This window comes from Notamacropus eugenii, chromosome 3, assembly GCF_028372415.1.
Source record: "Notamacropus eugenii isolate mMacEug1 chromosome 3, mMacEug1.pri_v2, whole genome shotgun sequence".
In the NCBI taxonomy this organism is placed as follows: Eukaryota; Metazoa; Chordata; class Mammalia; order Diprotodontia; family Macropodidae; genus Notamacropus; species Notamacropus eugenii.
The window spans coordinates 186,432,809-186,449,274 of record NC_092874.1 but is presented as its reverse complement, the minus strand read 5'-3'; the positions used below and the strand labels follow the sequence as shown (position 1 = coordinate 186,449,274).

Genomic DNA, 16,466 nt, shown 5'->3' with positions numbered 1-16,466 from the left:
CCCTTAGCTGCTTTATGGTTTGTTTTTAACCAGATCTATGTTCTCATTGGTCTAAGGAATTTCTACTACTAATGGAGATCATGTGTTCTGTAAATTCTAGTTTTAGAGACTTGCCCAGGGTCACATAGTAGTTACAATAGGTGATACTTGAACCCAGGTCTTCTTGACTTTGAGTGATGTTTCCTAGAAGGCCCAGGAAGTCCAACTCACAGGAAACTAGGAGCTGGCAATTTGGGATCAATCCATCCTGGTTCTTCTTACTCTCTCTTGATGATCTCATCAGCTCCCATAGATTCAATTGCCATCTGTATGCAGATGGCTCATATATCACCATATCCAATCTTCATCTCTCCTGTGCTCCAACCCTGCATCATCTCTAGCTGCCTTGTGGGATATTTCCACCTGGATGTCTCATATGCATGTCAGTCCCAACATGTCTGAAACAGAAATCGTTATCTCCCAAAATCACCCCTTCTTTTGTTTTCCTATTTCTGTCAAGGTCACCAGTGTTCTCCTAGTCATTCAGGTTAACGATCTAAACTTTTGTTTGAGTTAATCTAAAGTTGAGCAGTTGTTCCCAACCCTCATATCCAGTCAGTTGCCAAGTCTCATTGATTTTGCCTCATTAACATCTCTTTGCATCTATTTCTCCCCTTTTAACACAACCATCCAGTCATGATCCTCATCACCTCCCACCTGAACTGCTGAACTGATTTTCTTGCATAAGTCTCTCTGCTATAAAAATCCATTCCTCTCACAGCTGCTAAATTGAAAAGCTTTGCCCTATTCATTCCTCAGTCAAGAAGCTTCTGTGGTTCCTCACTGCCTTTAAGATAAGGAATAAGCTCTCTCTTTGGAATTAAAAGTCCTTGACTCCAGTATATCTTCCCAGATTGATGAGATGTGTTATATGTATGTTACTCCAACAAGTTCCAGTCAGGCTTTCCTACTTGTACCCTCTACACAACATTTTATCTCCTGTATCTTTGCACATGCTATGCCAAATACCTGGAATTCTCTCCTCCTTTACTTCCACCTCTTGGAAACTATTTCTCTTCATAGCTCACTTCAAGGGTCACCCCCTTAAAGATGTCTTTCCTGATTCTCCTCATCATTAATGTCCCCCAGTGAAAGGAAAAAAATACTGTGTATTTATGTGACTATCCTCTGTTTAGGTAGCATTTTCACTTTATCCGCCTTATAGATTGTTACCTCTCAGTGTTTAACACAGTACCTGGAGTGTATTTGGTGGTTAATAAATGCTTGTTGATTATTTCAAAGAAAACTTTTTAATGTGCAAGCAAGAAGCTAAACAAAAAAAAAATTTTTTAATAGAAGAAAATATAAGATCTATTAAGAACAACTGGCCTAGAAAATGGGAGAAGGAAAGATAAGTGAAGAACCACTGGGCTCCCTCAAAACTGTATTTCTGGAAATTAGAAATAAAAATTGCCTATATTTACTAGAAATAGAGGAAAAGTGCAAGCAGACTCCAATGGTCACCTGCTGAAAGAAAACCAAGATAAGATCTTTCAGGAACATCATAGTCAAATCCACAGCTTCTAAGTCAAAGAAAAATACTGGGGGCAGGCAGAAAGAAAGGGTTCAAATACAAAATAAGATTTGGCACTATTACTAAGTAAGAGAAAATCTTGGCATACAGCAATCTTTTCTTAATTGATTTAATTTTTTTTGGAATTTAAATGCCCTCAAAAAAGAACATTTCATTCATAGTAGAACATAAAAAAGAGATTTGTATTTGAAACCTTTGGTCTTTATTCTATGCCACTTGTTTCTATTAAAAATTATATAGTAAATTCCTCATTTTATCTTCCCAAAAAGAGGCAAGAGTGAGAGAGGCAGGGATGAAAGGGAATTGACAGTAAACCTTACTGCAAAAATATTTATGGCAGCTCTTTTTGGAATGACAAATGGAACTCCATTAGTTTGGGGATGACTGAACAAATCATGGCATATAAATGTAGACGTAATACCACTGAACCATTAAAAATAAAGAGACTAGGAAAACTCATACAAATGAATGCGAAGTGAGGCAAGCAGAACCAAGAAAACAGTTTATGATATAACATCAATATTTTTAAAACGAATAATTCTGAAAGACTTAAGAACCCTAATCATTACAGAGAACTGATGAATAAGAATTCTGCTCAACTTATGATGGCCCAGTATGCAGAATGAGAAGCACATTTTGGTTGTGTCCAACACAGGAATTTGTTTTGCTTATTTGATGGAAGAGTTCTGTTTGTACTTTTTTTATTTTATTTTTTTAGGGGTTAGGGAGGCAAAAGAATTACTGCTTGATATTTTTTTTTAAATAAAACGTTTCTTCTACTTAGGAGAAAAATCTTCTGAGTTGGGAATTCACCTGAAGGTTCCATGTACAATAAGTCTGACATTTAACCTGCCTTGCATAGCAAGACATATATACAGTCCATTAATAGCACCTTGACACCATGAGATAAATCACAGCAGTCAGAATAAGGCACCAAATAATGAAAATTCTGAATCTTTTGAAATTTGCTATCTCTTTGTGACTTTTCTTCCCTTCTCCATCCCATATTGCAAGACAGAGTATTTTTATGGGAAGCTTTAAGTTCCTGTCATTTCTGCCCCAGAAGTAAGTTCCCTCCTTCCGGTTTTAAGAGTTAGATCTAGAATAGAATATCTTCCTTTTTGGTCTTCCCACCTTTGATAGATGAAATGTTAGTGGCAAACTAAGAAATTCTATCTTTCATTAGCTTGTAAGCTCCTTGAGGTCAAGGACTATCTTTTGCCTCGTTTTATATCCCTCCCCAGAAGCTGGCACATGGGAGACACTTAATAAAAGTTGATTGATTGATTGATTTGGACAGAAACTTCTAATAGATGTCTAAAAATTTCAAGGTCCCCATCACTTATGTACCATGTTTCTCTGCCAGACTTATGAACTGTTTGCCAAAGTCTTCATGTATTTCCTTTCTATCCAGATATTATGTTGAATATTCTGATGATAATATGGCTTCTATTTCTACTTCCATGGATCTTTATTCAGATGCTCTCTACTATACTTCCTTCTTCTGGTTCTTGAATTTCCTCACATGAGTATCTCATCTTAATATATTTTGTTACCATGTCCTCATTGTACTAGTTCCATTTCTGTTGAATAAAGGAGTCCCTTCCTGAGCTATAGTGCAGTTATGGGGCTTTTGAGTCTCAGTAATGCCTAGGAGGTCAAATTTGCCTCCTTGCCTTTAGGTTCTCTAATTCACCTTATCTCTTAGCCATGTGCAAATAGACTTCTGAGGCCATGGCCACTTTTTTGTGCATCATATATTTCTCATCCAGGCAGTTGCAAAGTCTTTTGATTTCTGTGTTCATAATATACATACCTCCACTCTCTATTCACAGAACTACCATACTAGCTGATGGCCCTCTTTACTACTACTTTACTACTACCCTCTTCCTACTTTTGGAAAATTCTCCTAATTAATTGGTTTCCCTACATCTATTTTATCACCTCTTCAGTAAGTACTTCCCAAAGCTGCCAAACTGATGCTACCTTATCAGCTCTGACCAGTCTGCCGGTAACCTATATTTCTAGGCTTACTGCACACTAAGCTTCAGCCAGGCAGGTGTTGTTCTTCTTAATACATAGTATCCATCTCTCTTCTCTTTGCCTTTTAGAAAGCTGTTCCAATTGCTAGCATCTTCTTCTGTCCTAATCTCCACCTAATGGAATCATTGTCTTCTTCTAGGCTCCTGCTTATCTGTTACTTCTTACAATCTGACCCCAACTCTCTCTTTCTGTTAATGCCTTCCCTTTGGTAATTACATTGTATTTACTTTGTATCTGTGGGTGTTCCCTCCCTCCCCCAGTAGAATTTAAGCCTCTTAAAGGTACAGACTTTGGTTTTTGAATCCCCAGTTCCTCACCAAGACTAGTATATAGTAGGCATTAATAAGTGCTTACTAGGCGAATGAATGTTGAATAGATAAACTATCAAGTTTGGGCCCATTTGCACAATATTTGAGAAATAACGTTTTCTATCTTACTTCACAGAGTCAAATTCCTAGGGATTACAGAGCATTTCAGAAAGGCCTACAGTTGTATGAGTAAACCCTGGCACCAGGACTTAATATTTTTTAAAGATTCCCTTGACCATATCACCTGAATAATGAAACTGCATAGTCTCAGCCTCTTTCAAATTAACTTTGAAATTCAGACATTCAGACTAAAGAGAGCTTTATAATGCTACCCTTCCTGAATGCTAGATTGTAATTTACAATTTAAAATATGTTTTAGAATGTTATTATTGAACTCAGAATCTTTTTACATAATTTAGTGTTATGGAAAAGCTTACAGAAAGCATTTGTGATTTCACAGGAAAGATACTTTACTATAGTTCTGATTTTGTTTGTGGGGGAGTACTTTTTACATATGTCTGCGAGTATATTTAAGAATGCTTTGAAAGAGGAAATTTAATTTTTGTCCTGTAGTTAATGAAAACTGATAATGACTCATTGTCTGAAACACTGTTGAAATCTGAGCCAAGAGAAGAGAATGTTGAAGAAATGATGGATAAGCAAAAGGATAAAGAAAAACCATCTGATGATATTTCATACAGGTAAAAACAAAAGTAACTGTAATTAGAAAAATTGCTGGTGCTAGAAACCATAGAAATTTAATTTACGTCCATGAAAATAGCATTGCCTCAAGCCAGTTGTGTTACCACTTTAATTTATATCTCACAAAACCGTTGTAGTGTTCGTTGGGTTTTTTCGTTGTTACTTTTATTTAGGGTTTTAAAGGCCTCTTTGTTTTTGGTAATTTTACTCTTATTTTCTTTACTGTTATTCAAAATAAACTAATACATATTTAGTTATGTCCTTAGAAAAGGAAAACATAGCATTCCCTTCCTTTCTATGCTTTTGAAGTTTTTGAAAAAATACTTTCATGCCAAAAAAAATAAGGACAAGATTTATTTTTTAACTTCATCATGTCTCATAAAGAAAAATAATCAGTATTTTAAGTTCAGTTTTTGTATTTAAGCTTAAAACATAATCTAGAACTACTTTTTAAAATGTCCCTCTGTATTCATTAGCACCCAAATTGTGGCTCCAATCACAAATCATAAACCAGAAGGTAACTCAGAAGAAAAGGAAATGACCAGCATCAATGAACAAGAAGGGAACATCATTTCTTATGAATCAGCTGCTGAGATTTCAAGAGGAAATCAAGCAATACCAGGTAAACATCATTATGTGTTATAATTCTTCCCCTCCTATTTCATATAACCCTTTTCATCATTTTTCTATTTTTAACCTTGATAAAAACAATTCTCAGTAAAAAAAATATTTTTTAAAGATTGGTCCTATTGGTAAGCATCACAAGAAGGTGATTCTCTAGGGATTGTGCAAAACTAAGTAGCCAAAAATCAAGAATGAATTCATTAGTCCTGACCCTGTTTAACAACATAAATGCTTGCCTCAGTATCCCAGAATTTGACGTGGTAGTTAGGGTCAGTTAATCCCAAATAAGGAGAACTAGTAGAAATGAATATTTCTTTCATACATTTAAGCAGAAAAAGAACAATTATCGTATTATCCTATGAGGAAATCAGGGCCCTAAGACTTGACATTCTTGCTGAATGACTGTTCGTGTCAGGACATAAATACAGAACGCTGATCCCAAGTCCTGTGTAGTTTTTCTGCTACACGACATTATATGTCTCAGATGTATCAATGTCTGTAAAGCATTGTAATATTGTTTAGGAAAAGTAAGATTTTTTTTTTCATCCTCTGTATTATCTGTCAACATCAACCTAGAAAGTTTATTAAGACAGAGTGAGAACCTAACTAAGACTGATTCATTTAGCTGTCAGACACAAGTCTGGAAAACTGCAAAAGCTAACATTTTGACACAAAGATTCTGATGAAAGATTTCATAGTTTATAAGTAGTTTGTTCCTGAATTAGACAGTAGCAATAAAAAATAAACACATCTGTTCATTTCTACTCAAAACCATTCATTTATATGTTATCGAGAACCCACTGTGCTATAGTCACCGTGAAGCTACAAAGCAGAAAAAGTCCTTATGGTACTTTTTCTAACTGTATTTGTTACCATTTGAATAGAGCCCCAAGATTACTGTCCTATTGTATATATTTTCTCACATTTTCTTGGTATGCTTTCAGGGAAAAATCTGCCCCAGTCACCTGAGCCTTCAACGTCACCAGTTCCGTCAACACAGCCACAGCTCACAGAAGGATCACATTTCATGTGTGTATAGTTACAGAGAAGTATGTTCCTTTTTCCCCCCATTTTGCTTGTGCTTTATCGGTAGTTGTCTGTTCATGCGTTCTGTTGTTTAGTAGATTAGCCTGGACAGTACATGGGTGACTTAGAAAAGATGGCAGAGTGAATATTTACAGCACAGTTTATGTTTCCATCTTTAGGGCTTCCAGTGAAGTTGGACAAACAGACATTTTGTGATAGTAAAATCCACATCAGGTGGGCATTAAGGCAGAACCTGGGCCTGGAGAGGCCTGCAAGGGTTTCACAGTTGGATGGTCTGATAGCATTCTGCTCAACTTTGTATTCTAGGAGTTATCCTTTGAGTCACTCAGTCGCACTCTTATTCTACCATGGTGACTCCTCATACTCATCCTTTCCAGTGGACTTGCATCGCAATCCCCTGCTTTCAGAGTTCTCTAACCCAAGCCGTCTTAATAATTGCTGAACTAGTCTTTCTGCCTCCGGTCAGCTTGTTTGATAACTGTAAGAGGGGGAAAGCATTTGTTTCAGTAGAGCAGGTTCTCTTCAACAAGGTATTTCCCATGCATATATTGACATCATGAAAGATTTCTTAAAAGAGGTAACACAAGAAATAAATTTGTTTGACCTAATGATTATTAATATCAAACAAAGCAAAAAACAGGGAACTATATGCATTCCAAGTCTTTTTGGTGCCATCATGCACGAAGTCCAGTGCAGAGTCCAAATGGAAGAATTCCTTCTAGCTATGTAGGTAAGGCCCTTAGATGTTTGTAGAAGACATTGTGTTGATGACCTTAAACTCCATAATATTACAAGGCCCCTGAAATGAGATCTGTAATAATAAAATAATTGTGTTACATAATACTTACATGGTTTGCAAAGTGTTTGATAAGTATTAACCCATTTTATGAGATAATATTTATCTGATAAGTAAGATAAAATAATCTCACCAAATGGGATAATACTTAAAAATGCAACCTATTTAAGTTTTATCTCACTACAACCCTGGGAGACAGGTACTATTATTATCTTCATTTTACTATGGTGGAAACTGAAGCAGAGATTTGCCCAGGGGCACATAGCTGGTAAAGAGTCTGAGGCAGGTTTTGAACTAGGATCTAACTGGACTGTAGGCTCAGCACCATCCACTTTGCCATAATTACTCAGAACCGTCAGCCTAACTATCCACGCAGGAAAAGTACAACGTATATAAAGAAAACTTTTCTGTTTCGTCCGTGCTTTAAAGTCTATGGATCAGCCAGTTTGGCTGTCCAGTTTGGACAGACTCCACAGATAGACAGTAAGCTGGACGTAGACTTGAACAGAAGGTAAATGGACTGAATTCCCATCAAGATATTATTTGCTGCTTGTAGTTACCCCATGTTTCTCCCTAAAATAAAAGACTCATTTTTTTTTAATGTTTGTCTTCCAATCAGTCTGTATGGCTATGTATAATGGAATACTATAATACCTAGTTATCCGCTAGGTGGCACAGTGGATGGACTGTTGAGACAGGAGTCAGGAAGACCTGAATTCAGATGTGGCTTCAGACACTTACCAGCTGTGGCCTTGTGCAAGTCACTCAACCTCTTTTTGCCCCAGTTCCCTCAGCTTGTAAAATGGGTACAGTAATAGCACCTACCTCCCAGCATGGTTGTAAAGAGCAGCTGAGGTAATATTTGTTAAGCATTTAGCACAGTACTTGACACTTAGTAATAATTACATAAATGCTAGCCATTATTATCACCTCTGAAAAATTAAATGTAATGGAGAAGTGCTTGGTGGGCATGAGTAGGCTACAACCCGGTACCCTGGGTGTCCACCATGAAGAATTTATAGGAAGAAGTGAGTTAAAGTGTCACACATCGTGAGAAGGTGTGGGTGAGTGTAGGGAAGTACCCCGCACTAAGGAAATCACTCATCTACCATTAGGTCATTTCTCCCATTAGATTGCAAGCTCTTAGATAGCTTTTTAAAAATCTAAACCTAATAACTGTCAGTGTTTAACATAAATACTCACAAAGATTTTTAAATGAAATGATAAACTCCGTGTGTGTGTGTGTGTGTGTGTGTGTGATTTTAAGAAAAATATATCTTTGGTTCTCAGTACCCCTCCTGAACTTTTTCCATTGTGCATTTTTTTCACATTTTGTTGCTGTCAGATTTTTTTATAAATGTTTGGTGTTCATATTGTGATGAATCTGTTTTCTCCACTCTGTCACTTCATACAAGTCTAATAGTTCTTTGTATTTGGTTGTAGTTGTTGTTTCTTATGACATAATAGTTCACACTTTAACCTTCACAGTTTTAATAACAAATAATACTGCAATGGATATTTGGGTGCTGATGTCTTTTGCTTTCTTTTTTAAAGTATTTTAAAATCCTTTCTAAAACCTACCTCACACAGTATCTTGCATGTAACAAATACTTAATAAATGTCCATCGAATTAAATGTCATGAATTGCTTTTATGATAACAGCCAACGTAATGACATCAAAAACCATCAAAATTATTTCCCAAAGAAATTTGTCAGAGGGCATAGCAGTCAGTCATGGATTACAGTAAAAATAGTGATGACAAAAAAGGTGGTTCCTTTTAAGAGAGAAAATGCAGCAGCAGAAGTCAGGATCCATGCATAGAGTGTTAGCTCTGCCATTAATTGGCTGTTTGACTTGAACAAGTCATTTCACCTCTCTGGGCCTTAGTTTCCTTGTGTGCAAAATCAATTGTTAAGGGAAAAGCTCACGAAGATCCTTTGTGGGTGTTTTTTGTGTGGGTGGGTGAGTGGTTTTTATGTACTGCTATATGCAAATATTTTCAAGCTTGAGGGAGTGGGGAGGCCAAAGATAATAAATATTTAGGGAGTTACCTACTATTACCAACTATTCTAAAAACATTCTAAAAAACCTGTGACTTTGTTCTAAGGACTGGCTTCTAAAATCCTTAGCTCTTATGCCTTAAAATAATTTTCTGGAGATCAGCTTGTTATTAAATTGCAAAAGCAATTGACATTAGGTGATAGATTGGGAGTTTGCAAATCATCAGTTGTTTTCTTTGTGTTGTTTTTTCAGAATAAGAAATTTCGGCTCTTTTCCAGTTTTGTTTTCAGTGTCCGGAAGCAGTAATATTTGGCACTGTATTTAGGTATATGCTATACTTAAACCACATAAACACCTCTCCGTGCTTCTGAAAGCACCAGCTAAATAGCTCTAAGCCAGACTCTGGGGATACAGAGAATGAAATAATAACCCCTATTCTCAAGAACTTAGATTCTAAAGAGATACTTTAAGTACCTGGGTCTACAGTTAAGAGCTCTGTTAGCGTAATGAATTAAGCTGTTAACTCTTTGAATTGCACTAAGACTTCTTGGGACATAAGTACATATATGGCATTCTTTATACATGATGGATGAATGTAATATAAAAAGAATAAGTATATTGCAGTTTGGGAGGGCATTAACAGTTGGGAATCAGGAGAGACTTCATGTAGAAAGTGGTGCTTAAGCTGAGTATTGAAGGGAAACAGGTTAAGGTGAAAAAAGGAGCAGAGATGAAAAAGGAGTTGGCCAATGCAAAGGCCCATAGAGGGAGATAGAGTCATGCTCAGAGAGGAGGCTGATTTGACTAGATCAGAGCATAGGAGGGGGGCTAGTGTATAATGAAGCCAGAAATAGAAGTTAGACCACGTTGTGAAAGGCTTTAAATGGTAAACAAAGGAGCTGAAGAGTTAACATTTATACCAGAGACAATATGGAGCCTCTAATGTTTATTGAGCAAAAGTGTTATCATGCTCAGATCTGCACTTAAGGAAAATCTACTTTAACAGCAGAAGAGAGGATAAGTTAGAATGAGGAGAGATCAACAGGGAGGATTTTGTGATCAAAACTGCCATGCCTACAGAAATTCTGCAGATAGAAATGGCAAGATTTAGTAACTAATTGGATGGATGAAGTGAGGGAAAATGAGGAGTTCAAGACAAGCCCAACATTATGAATCTGGGAGACTGAGAAAACCATAGATACCCTCAGTATGGGACTTTGGTACTGAGATCTCTGGGGGGAAATGAGTTCTGTTTTTAACATTAAATTTGATCTGTCTGAGACAGCTTGAAAGGTCCAGTAGGCAATTGGTGACTCAGGGCTAAAGGTCAGTCGAGACTAAACTTAGATATATCTCTGAATTATTTGCATAAAGATGATAATTCAACTCATAGTGTTGATGATGTCACCAAGGGAGAATTTAGAAAGTAAAGAAGAGTCTCTAAGACCTACAGTTAGGGGATGAGATACAGCAGGTAAGGTAACTGGAGACTGATAAGAACTAGCTACATAGGAGGAAATCTGGTACAGAGGAGTGGCACAAATAACCAGAGAAGGAGATCGTATCCAGGAAGAGAAAGGGGTAGAGAGTGTCCAATGTGGCAGAGATGTCAAAGAGAAAGGACTGAGAAGGAACCGTTCCATTTGTCAATTCAGTGGTCATTGTTAAGTTTAGAGTGAGCAGTTTCAAATTAGGAGGTTGGAAGCAGTCTGTGAGAACAGGGAAAGTAGAGGTTATTAACGTAGACAACTTTTTTAGGAGTTGGTCTGAAAAAGAGAAGAAAGATATAGGACAACAGCTTGAGGGGATGGTATGCCTGTGTGGGTTTGGGGTTTGTGTTTGGTTTTTGGTTTTGCATTTTGGGTTTTTTGAAGGATGAAGGAGACTTAAGCACATCTTTAAAGACAGGAAAGGAACCAGTAGATAAGAAAAGGTTGGAGATTAGAGAGTTGGGATGATTCTGCTTATACGTAGACAAGTTTCAACTCTGCAGGCCTCTTACCAGTACTTAGTATTTGTTTTTATTCTTTTAAAGCTAAATGAGCAAGTCCAGCTTACAGCTTCAGAATCCACAGCAGTTCAGCATTTTGCCAGATGCCTTTGTTCTCTCTCCATTTTCAGGCTACTCTTCTTGATCCGGAAATTATTGTTTTACTCTTTTAGTCTGCTTGTAATTCTTACTTAAGATTATTTCCACTGGAAACAAATAAGTACATCTCTTTATAGAATTCAGGTAACACCATGGAAAAATGCAGTCCTTTTGTTAGCTTCCACTCCTTTGCTATCCAGTGCTGCCCTCTTTTTATTGTTTAATTCACATTAAATCATCTGCTGCATAGATCTCAGCTATGTCACTTAAATCTTATTAATTTAGTCATTTCAGTGCAACTGATAAACATCCATGGGACATGAAGAGGACAAATGTTATTGCCAAACTACACATGAGAGTGCCCACCTCATTACTGGTAGAGAGTGTGGCCCTAAGTGAGTTATCATTATTGGTTAGTTTAGTAAAAGTGGCAAAAGATAAATATGTACAGTCACTAAACCTACTCACTAGTTGTGAAGCTGGCAATACATATCAAGTTTTCGTATATTTTATACCCATTTTGAGGATAAAGCCTTGTTGTTCATTGTCAAGCCAGTGGTTTTTCAATTTTCTTAAACTGTTTTGAAGTAGTTATGTTTAAAGGTACGGGCACACCACAGAATGATAACATATAATTTTACCCTCTGCCACAGGATGTGGTATCATCCTAATTTGTAATATTTTAATATTTTAACCTATTTTCTTGCACGTCATTTTCTAAATTTTTGGCTTTGTCAGCAATTTAAAGAAAGTTTTGGAAAGGACAAGTGTGTAGTCACTTGAGCATATTGTTGCGTATTTTAGTGGGGCCCAACAAATCTATTGGGTTTATTTGTTCCTTTATGTTCAATGAGTTTGGTTCTGTTTACAATTTTGAATTGTTCTTAAAATCATTTTGGAAGTACAGTTAAAGAACAATTCTCTTAATTATGTCAATCAATCCCAGATTTCCATCTAAGAAAGAGGAACAGAATTAAGTTGTATGAGTGTTTTATATCTTTCAAGCTAGCAGCATACTTTTGGAGTTGCAAACTGAGTTGCAAATTGTCCTCTGCACAATTTATGTACCCTTCCTATATATAGGAGCTGTTGTCTCTCCATCATCAGGTCCACCCCGGACTGAGAAAATATCTCTACATCAGACCACTCCCAGCCTTGAGCTATCTAGAAAAAAGGATCTGTCTCCATCCAAGCTTGAATAGAACACTATGGGCTTCCCCACCTTAGATTAAATTCCTTGAAGGCTTGAGTAGGTCTGACCTAGGTGAGGAGGGTCAAATGCAGTCTCATTATCAGTAATATCCTTCTGAAGAAATTGGAAGAAGGGGTGGAGCTCTGAATCTGCCCAAGATATTGCTTATCAGTAATCATTTCTCACGTCTTAGTCATTTAATAGCTATGTATGTAAACATTGTTCTCTCCGTATGCGTCCCTCCGTTAAAAATGTGAAACATTAATTCTTTAACATTGTAGGTGGTAAAATAATTTTCTCTTCTTCTTTTCTAGCTACAACAGCTTCTGTTGAAATAATTCATAGTTAAGGATATGGACCTATGGAAATGTCAGAAGAAATTGTACAGTCTCTTAAATCTATGAAATTCATAGTTCAGATGCTTTTAGCCACAGAGCATCCTTTTATCACTTCTGGAAATGTTTATTCCAAGATAGCTTTAATGGCCCATAGGTACACTCCACAGTATCAAGGTTATCTATTATGACACCAGCTTGCTGCTGCGATTTCAGTGCACATAAATAATGGTGCTTTTTAACGTGTAGCCTACAGCCATAGCTTAGTTGCTGTGTTCCAGATTTAAATGTTTCTTAATTCTAAGTTGATTTACATTTGGATTTTGACTTTTTAGTACATGAAATTGGTTACTTTTACACCTCTCTACTGAAGCTTATTTTCTCTTTGGCTATTATAATGCATAGTTTCACACTTGGTTTGTAAAGTTCTTATATATATATGTGTGTATTTAAAATGTGCCATTTTATTATTGCTAAGTGAAACGTCCTGTTTTTTGCTGTAATGATTTCTCGGTCAGTTGCAGCGTCAGCAGTTACTGCCACACTGTTGTCAGCATATACACAAATGTTATGGCCTATTTTTCCTTAAAAACAAAATAAAGTGTAGGTATTTTGAGGTACTGGGCTTTTACTTCTTTGGAATAGGCGTGTACAGCAATAAGGTTTCCAATTCCAGTACTTAGTTTGTGTACAAATGTAATTATGTTCATTGTGTGTATATTATACAATGAGCACATGCAATATAAGTATATAAAGTTACTATTGTTCAAATGCAAATGTTCATATCTCATTTCTTTTCTATCATGTTAAATAAATGTTGATGTTCTTAAACATCTGTGTTAGTGATTTTTTTCATCTTCATTTAAAACTGAAGAAAAAAGATGGTAACTTTGGTAACTTGCAGACTTTGGTAACTACCCAAAAAACTTAAGGAAATTTTATGTTTTACTGATAAAGAAAATCAAGGGCTAAAACAGAGTAAATGTCAGCATATGAAGCTATCAATGTCAGAGAGCTATTTTAAAGTCTTCTACCTCTCATATACTTTTGTTAAACTGCATTGCTTTCTATTCATGTTTAGACAAAAATGAGGTTTGTCAGTTTTTAAAAGGGAAAAATAATGAATCATCTCATTGATGTACATGTGTCTAAACACTTACACAGTGTTTCTTCTCATGAAAATTTTCTGGGATACCGTATCTTTTCCCAGATCATTTCTTGTGAAGTCAGTCGTGCTATTAAAGAATGTTATGTATTTTATTCTATGCCAGGGATTCTTAATCTGGAATTCATAGACCTTGAAGAGGATATGGATACATTTCAGAGCATCTGTGAAGTTGAAATGGAGAAAATCCAGTTGAAATTTAGCATTTCCTTTTATTATGAATGCAGACTGCAAAAAATATTCTGTAAGAGGTCCATAGGCTTCACTATATACTACCATGGCTGGGGTGTATGACTCTCAAACATGGTTGAGAACTCAGGTTCTTTACTCTTTTATCCTCTGGTAATCAGTTTCACACTCTTCCTGCTGTAAGCTTTCATTTGTACTTTACATTGTTTCTAAAACACAAGGAAACTTGACCCTTTTGGATTTCTTTATAAAAATGACATTTTACTAAAAAGGCATTGCCCACACACACCAGCCCAAGTCTTAGTGCAGTTAAAGACTAAAACTTTGAGGACATTTTGTTTGTCCTCTGTTCTCAAAGACATCAGAAGGTGATCTTGACTTTTGGGTGAATTGGATTTAAGAGAGGCAGAATTATGCCTCACTCTCTCCACTCATCAAAATCCAATGGCTAGACAAAAAGCACTGGTGATGGCCCTGGGATACAATAGGTGACCTTGGCCTTTCCAAATTGAGGTCTTTCTCGGACCCTAGTTTGTCTGAGGCCACCCCCATTCCATGACTTACTGCTGTGTAAGGGTTGAGACAAAAGAAAGCCCAAGTTACCATCACAAAGACAGCAATCTGGAAGGGGAAGACCTCGGAGTTGTTGACCTTTGCACTTATTTCAGACTATCCAAACCTAAACAATGAGGTACAGATACTTGGATTTGGGCTATTTTTGGCCAATCGTTGAAAGCCAGAGTGATTTAGGTTTAAAAGTGTAGTCAGGTAGCTGAATTTAAAACACAATCAGCTTTTTTAAAGCCTGCTTTTTCTGAGCTTTATTTTAAGAAATGAAAAATGCACAGGACAAAATGTAAATTGGGGAACTTTGTACTCTGGGCCCAGAGAGGGCATTTCAAGTACAGATTATTAATTAATGATAAAGAGGTTGTAATCTTTACAAACCAGTTTCAGTTTAATGCTGATGCAAATGAGTGGGAAAGTACTCAATATTTCTTTTGATAAAATCTCTAATTATTATGGATCGGTTATGTTTTGGTTTCATTGAACATAATCATATAAGGATATTCCTTGAATATGTATGAGGCAGAGTGACCCTTCAAGATAGTGGAATGAGCATCCAGAATTTTATTTGCAAATTTTTTTTCTTTTCATGTATTTAAGGAGTCATACTTGTCAAGGAAATTTTTAACAAAACTATAATCAGTTTTAGGTAATGTATACCTTTTTAAGATTTATCAAAAAACTCACTACTAGCTTTTTTTCTAAGACAGGCCTCATTTCTCAAGTATATAGATGTGTGGGATACAGCGACCCTTATTCAAATTAAACTCAGAGGCTTCTCAAGGTAGAAGGCAAAAAGGAATTTATTACAATCTCATGAGAAGGGGCACTTCCTAAGAGACCATGGGTGGTGTCAGCAAGGGAGTGCACCTGAGCAGAGCAGAGTACTACATTACAGTACCTAACGCAGAAGCCTGCTAGCCTCTCTTCCCATTGGCTGGGAATCCAGGTGTACAGCCTAAGCACAGGAATCTACCCCCCAGGACCCTTGCTCACCAATGAGAGTTTTTGATACCAGATATAGAACTTTAGGGAAGAATGCTGATGTGGCTGGCGTAAGAAGTGGGGAAGGGGAAGGGTACACCAGGTCACTTGACCAGACCTTTCGAGGTTCTCCATCCTGGAGCATTTTATTTGCCTAAGGGGGATACTTAGTTATTTTAGCTTTGGCAGGAAGAGTGGGGGTTTTGGGGAATTTATGTCTGAGGGGTCTTCACTTAACCTGATTTCACTCGTAGGGGACCAAATCATTTATGTAAATAAGTCATTCTCCAGTTGATAAATTGTGAGAGAATGTGAACAAGCCCTTATCAGAAGCAGAAATCAAAGTTATCAATAGTCGTGAAAATCTGCTCTAAATCAATATTAAAACAATTATGAAATACTACCTATCAGATTGGCTAACGTGACAGAAAAAGAAAATGACAAATGCTGGAGCAGATAAAGAAATATTAGGACACTAATGCATTGGTGGTGGAATTGTGAACTAATCCAACCATTCTGGAGAACAATTTGGAACTCTGCCCAAAGGGCTACAAAACTCATACTTAATCTTTTGTCCCAGCAGTAGATCAAAAGAAAAGGAAAAGGACCTATATCTACAAAAATATTTATAGCAGCATTTTCTGTGGCAAAAAATTAAGACATTAAGAGAGTGTTCATCAATTGGGGAATCACTGACCAAGTTGTAGCATATGATTGTGATGAAATGGTATTGTATTATAAGAAATTATGAAGGGGATGGCTTTAGAAAAACATGGGAAGACTTAGGTGAAGAGAGCAGAACTAGGAGAGCACTGTACACAGTAATAACAATTTTGTAATGATCAACTGT

At 36.6% G+C, this 16,466-nt stretch overlaps 1 protein-coding gene and 1 long non-coding RNA gene across 21 annotated transcripts in view; one reads left to right on the top strand and one right to left on the bottom strand.

Annotated features, from left to right (window-relative positions):
• PLEKHA5 (pleckstrin homology domain containing A5) overlaps positions 1-13,542 on the top strand; it is a 195,659-nt gene extending 182,117 nt beyond the window's left edge. For 15 of the 20 annotated variants that reach the window (XM_072653588.1, XM_072653583.1, XM_072653579.1 and 12 more), the window contains 4 exons: positions 4,498-4,625; positions 5,103-5,248; positions 6,195-6,279; positions 12,691-13,542. In XM_072653588.1, coding sequence (XP_072509689.1) covers positions 4,498-4,625; positions 5,103-5,248; positions 6,195-6,279; positions 12,691-12,709 — 378 coding nt within the window. In that variant the 3' untranslated portion in view covers positions 12,710-13,542. Of the gene's footprint in view, positions 1-4,497; positions 4,626-5,102; positions 5,249-6,194; positions 6,300-12,690 lie in introns of all 20 variants that reach the window. The other 5 variants (XM_072653598.1, XM_072653597.1, XM_072653599.1 and 2 more) reach the window with 1 other exon arrangement.
• LOC140533625 (uncharacterized) overlaps positions 6,009-16,466 on the bottom strand; it is a 39,230-nt gene continuing 28,772 nt past the window's right edge. Inside the window, exon 3 of the long non-coding RNA XR_011977012.1 lies at positions 6,009-7,108. This is a non-coding gene — a long non-coding RNA (uncharacterized lncRNA). The remainder of the gene's footprint in view (positions 7,109-16,466) is intronic.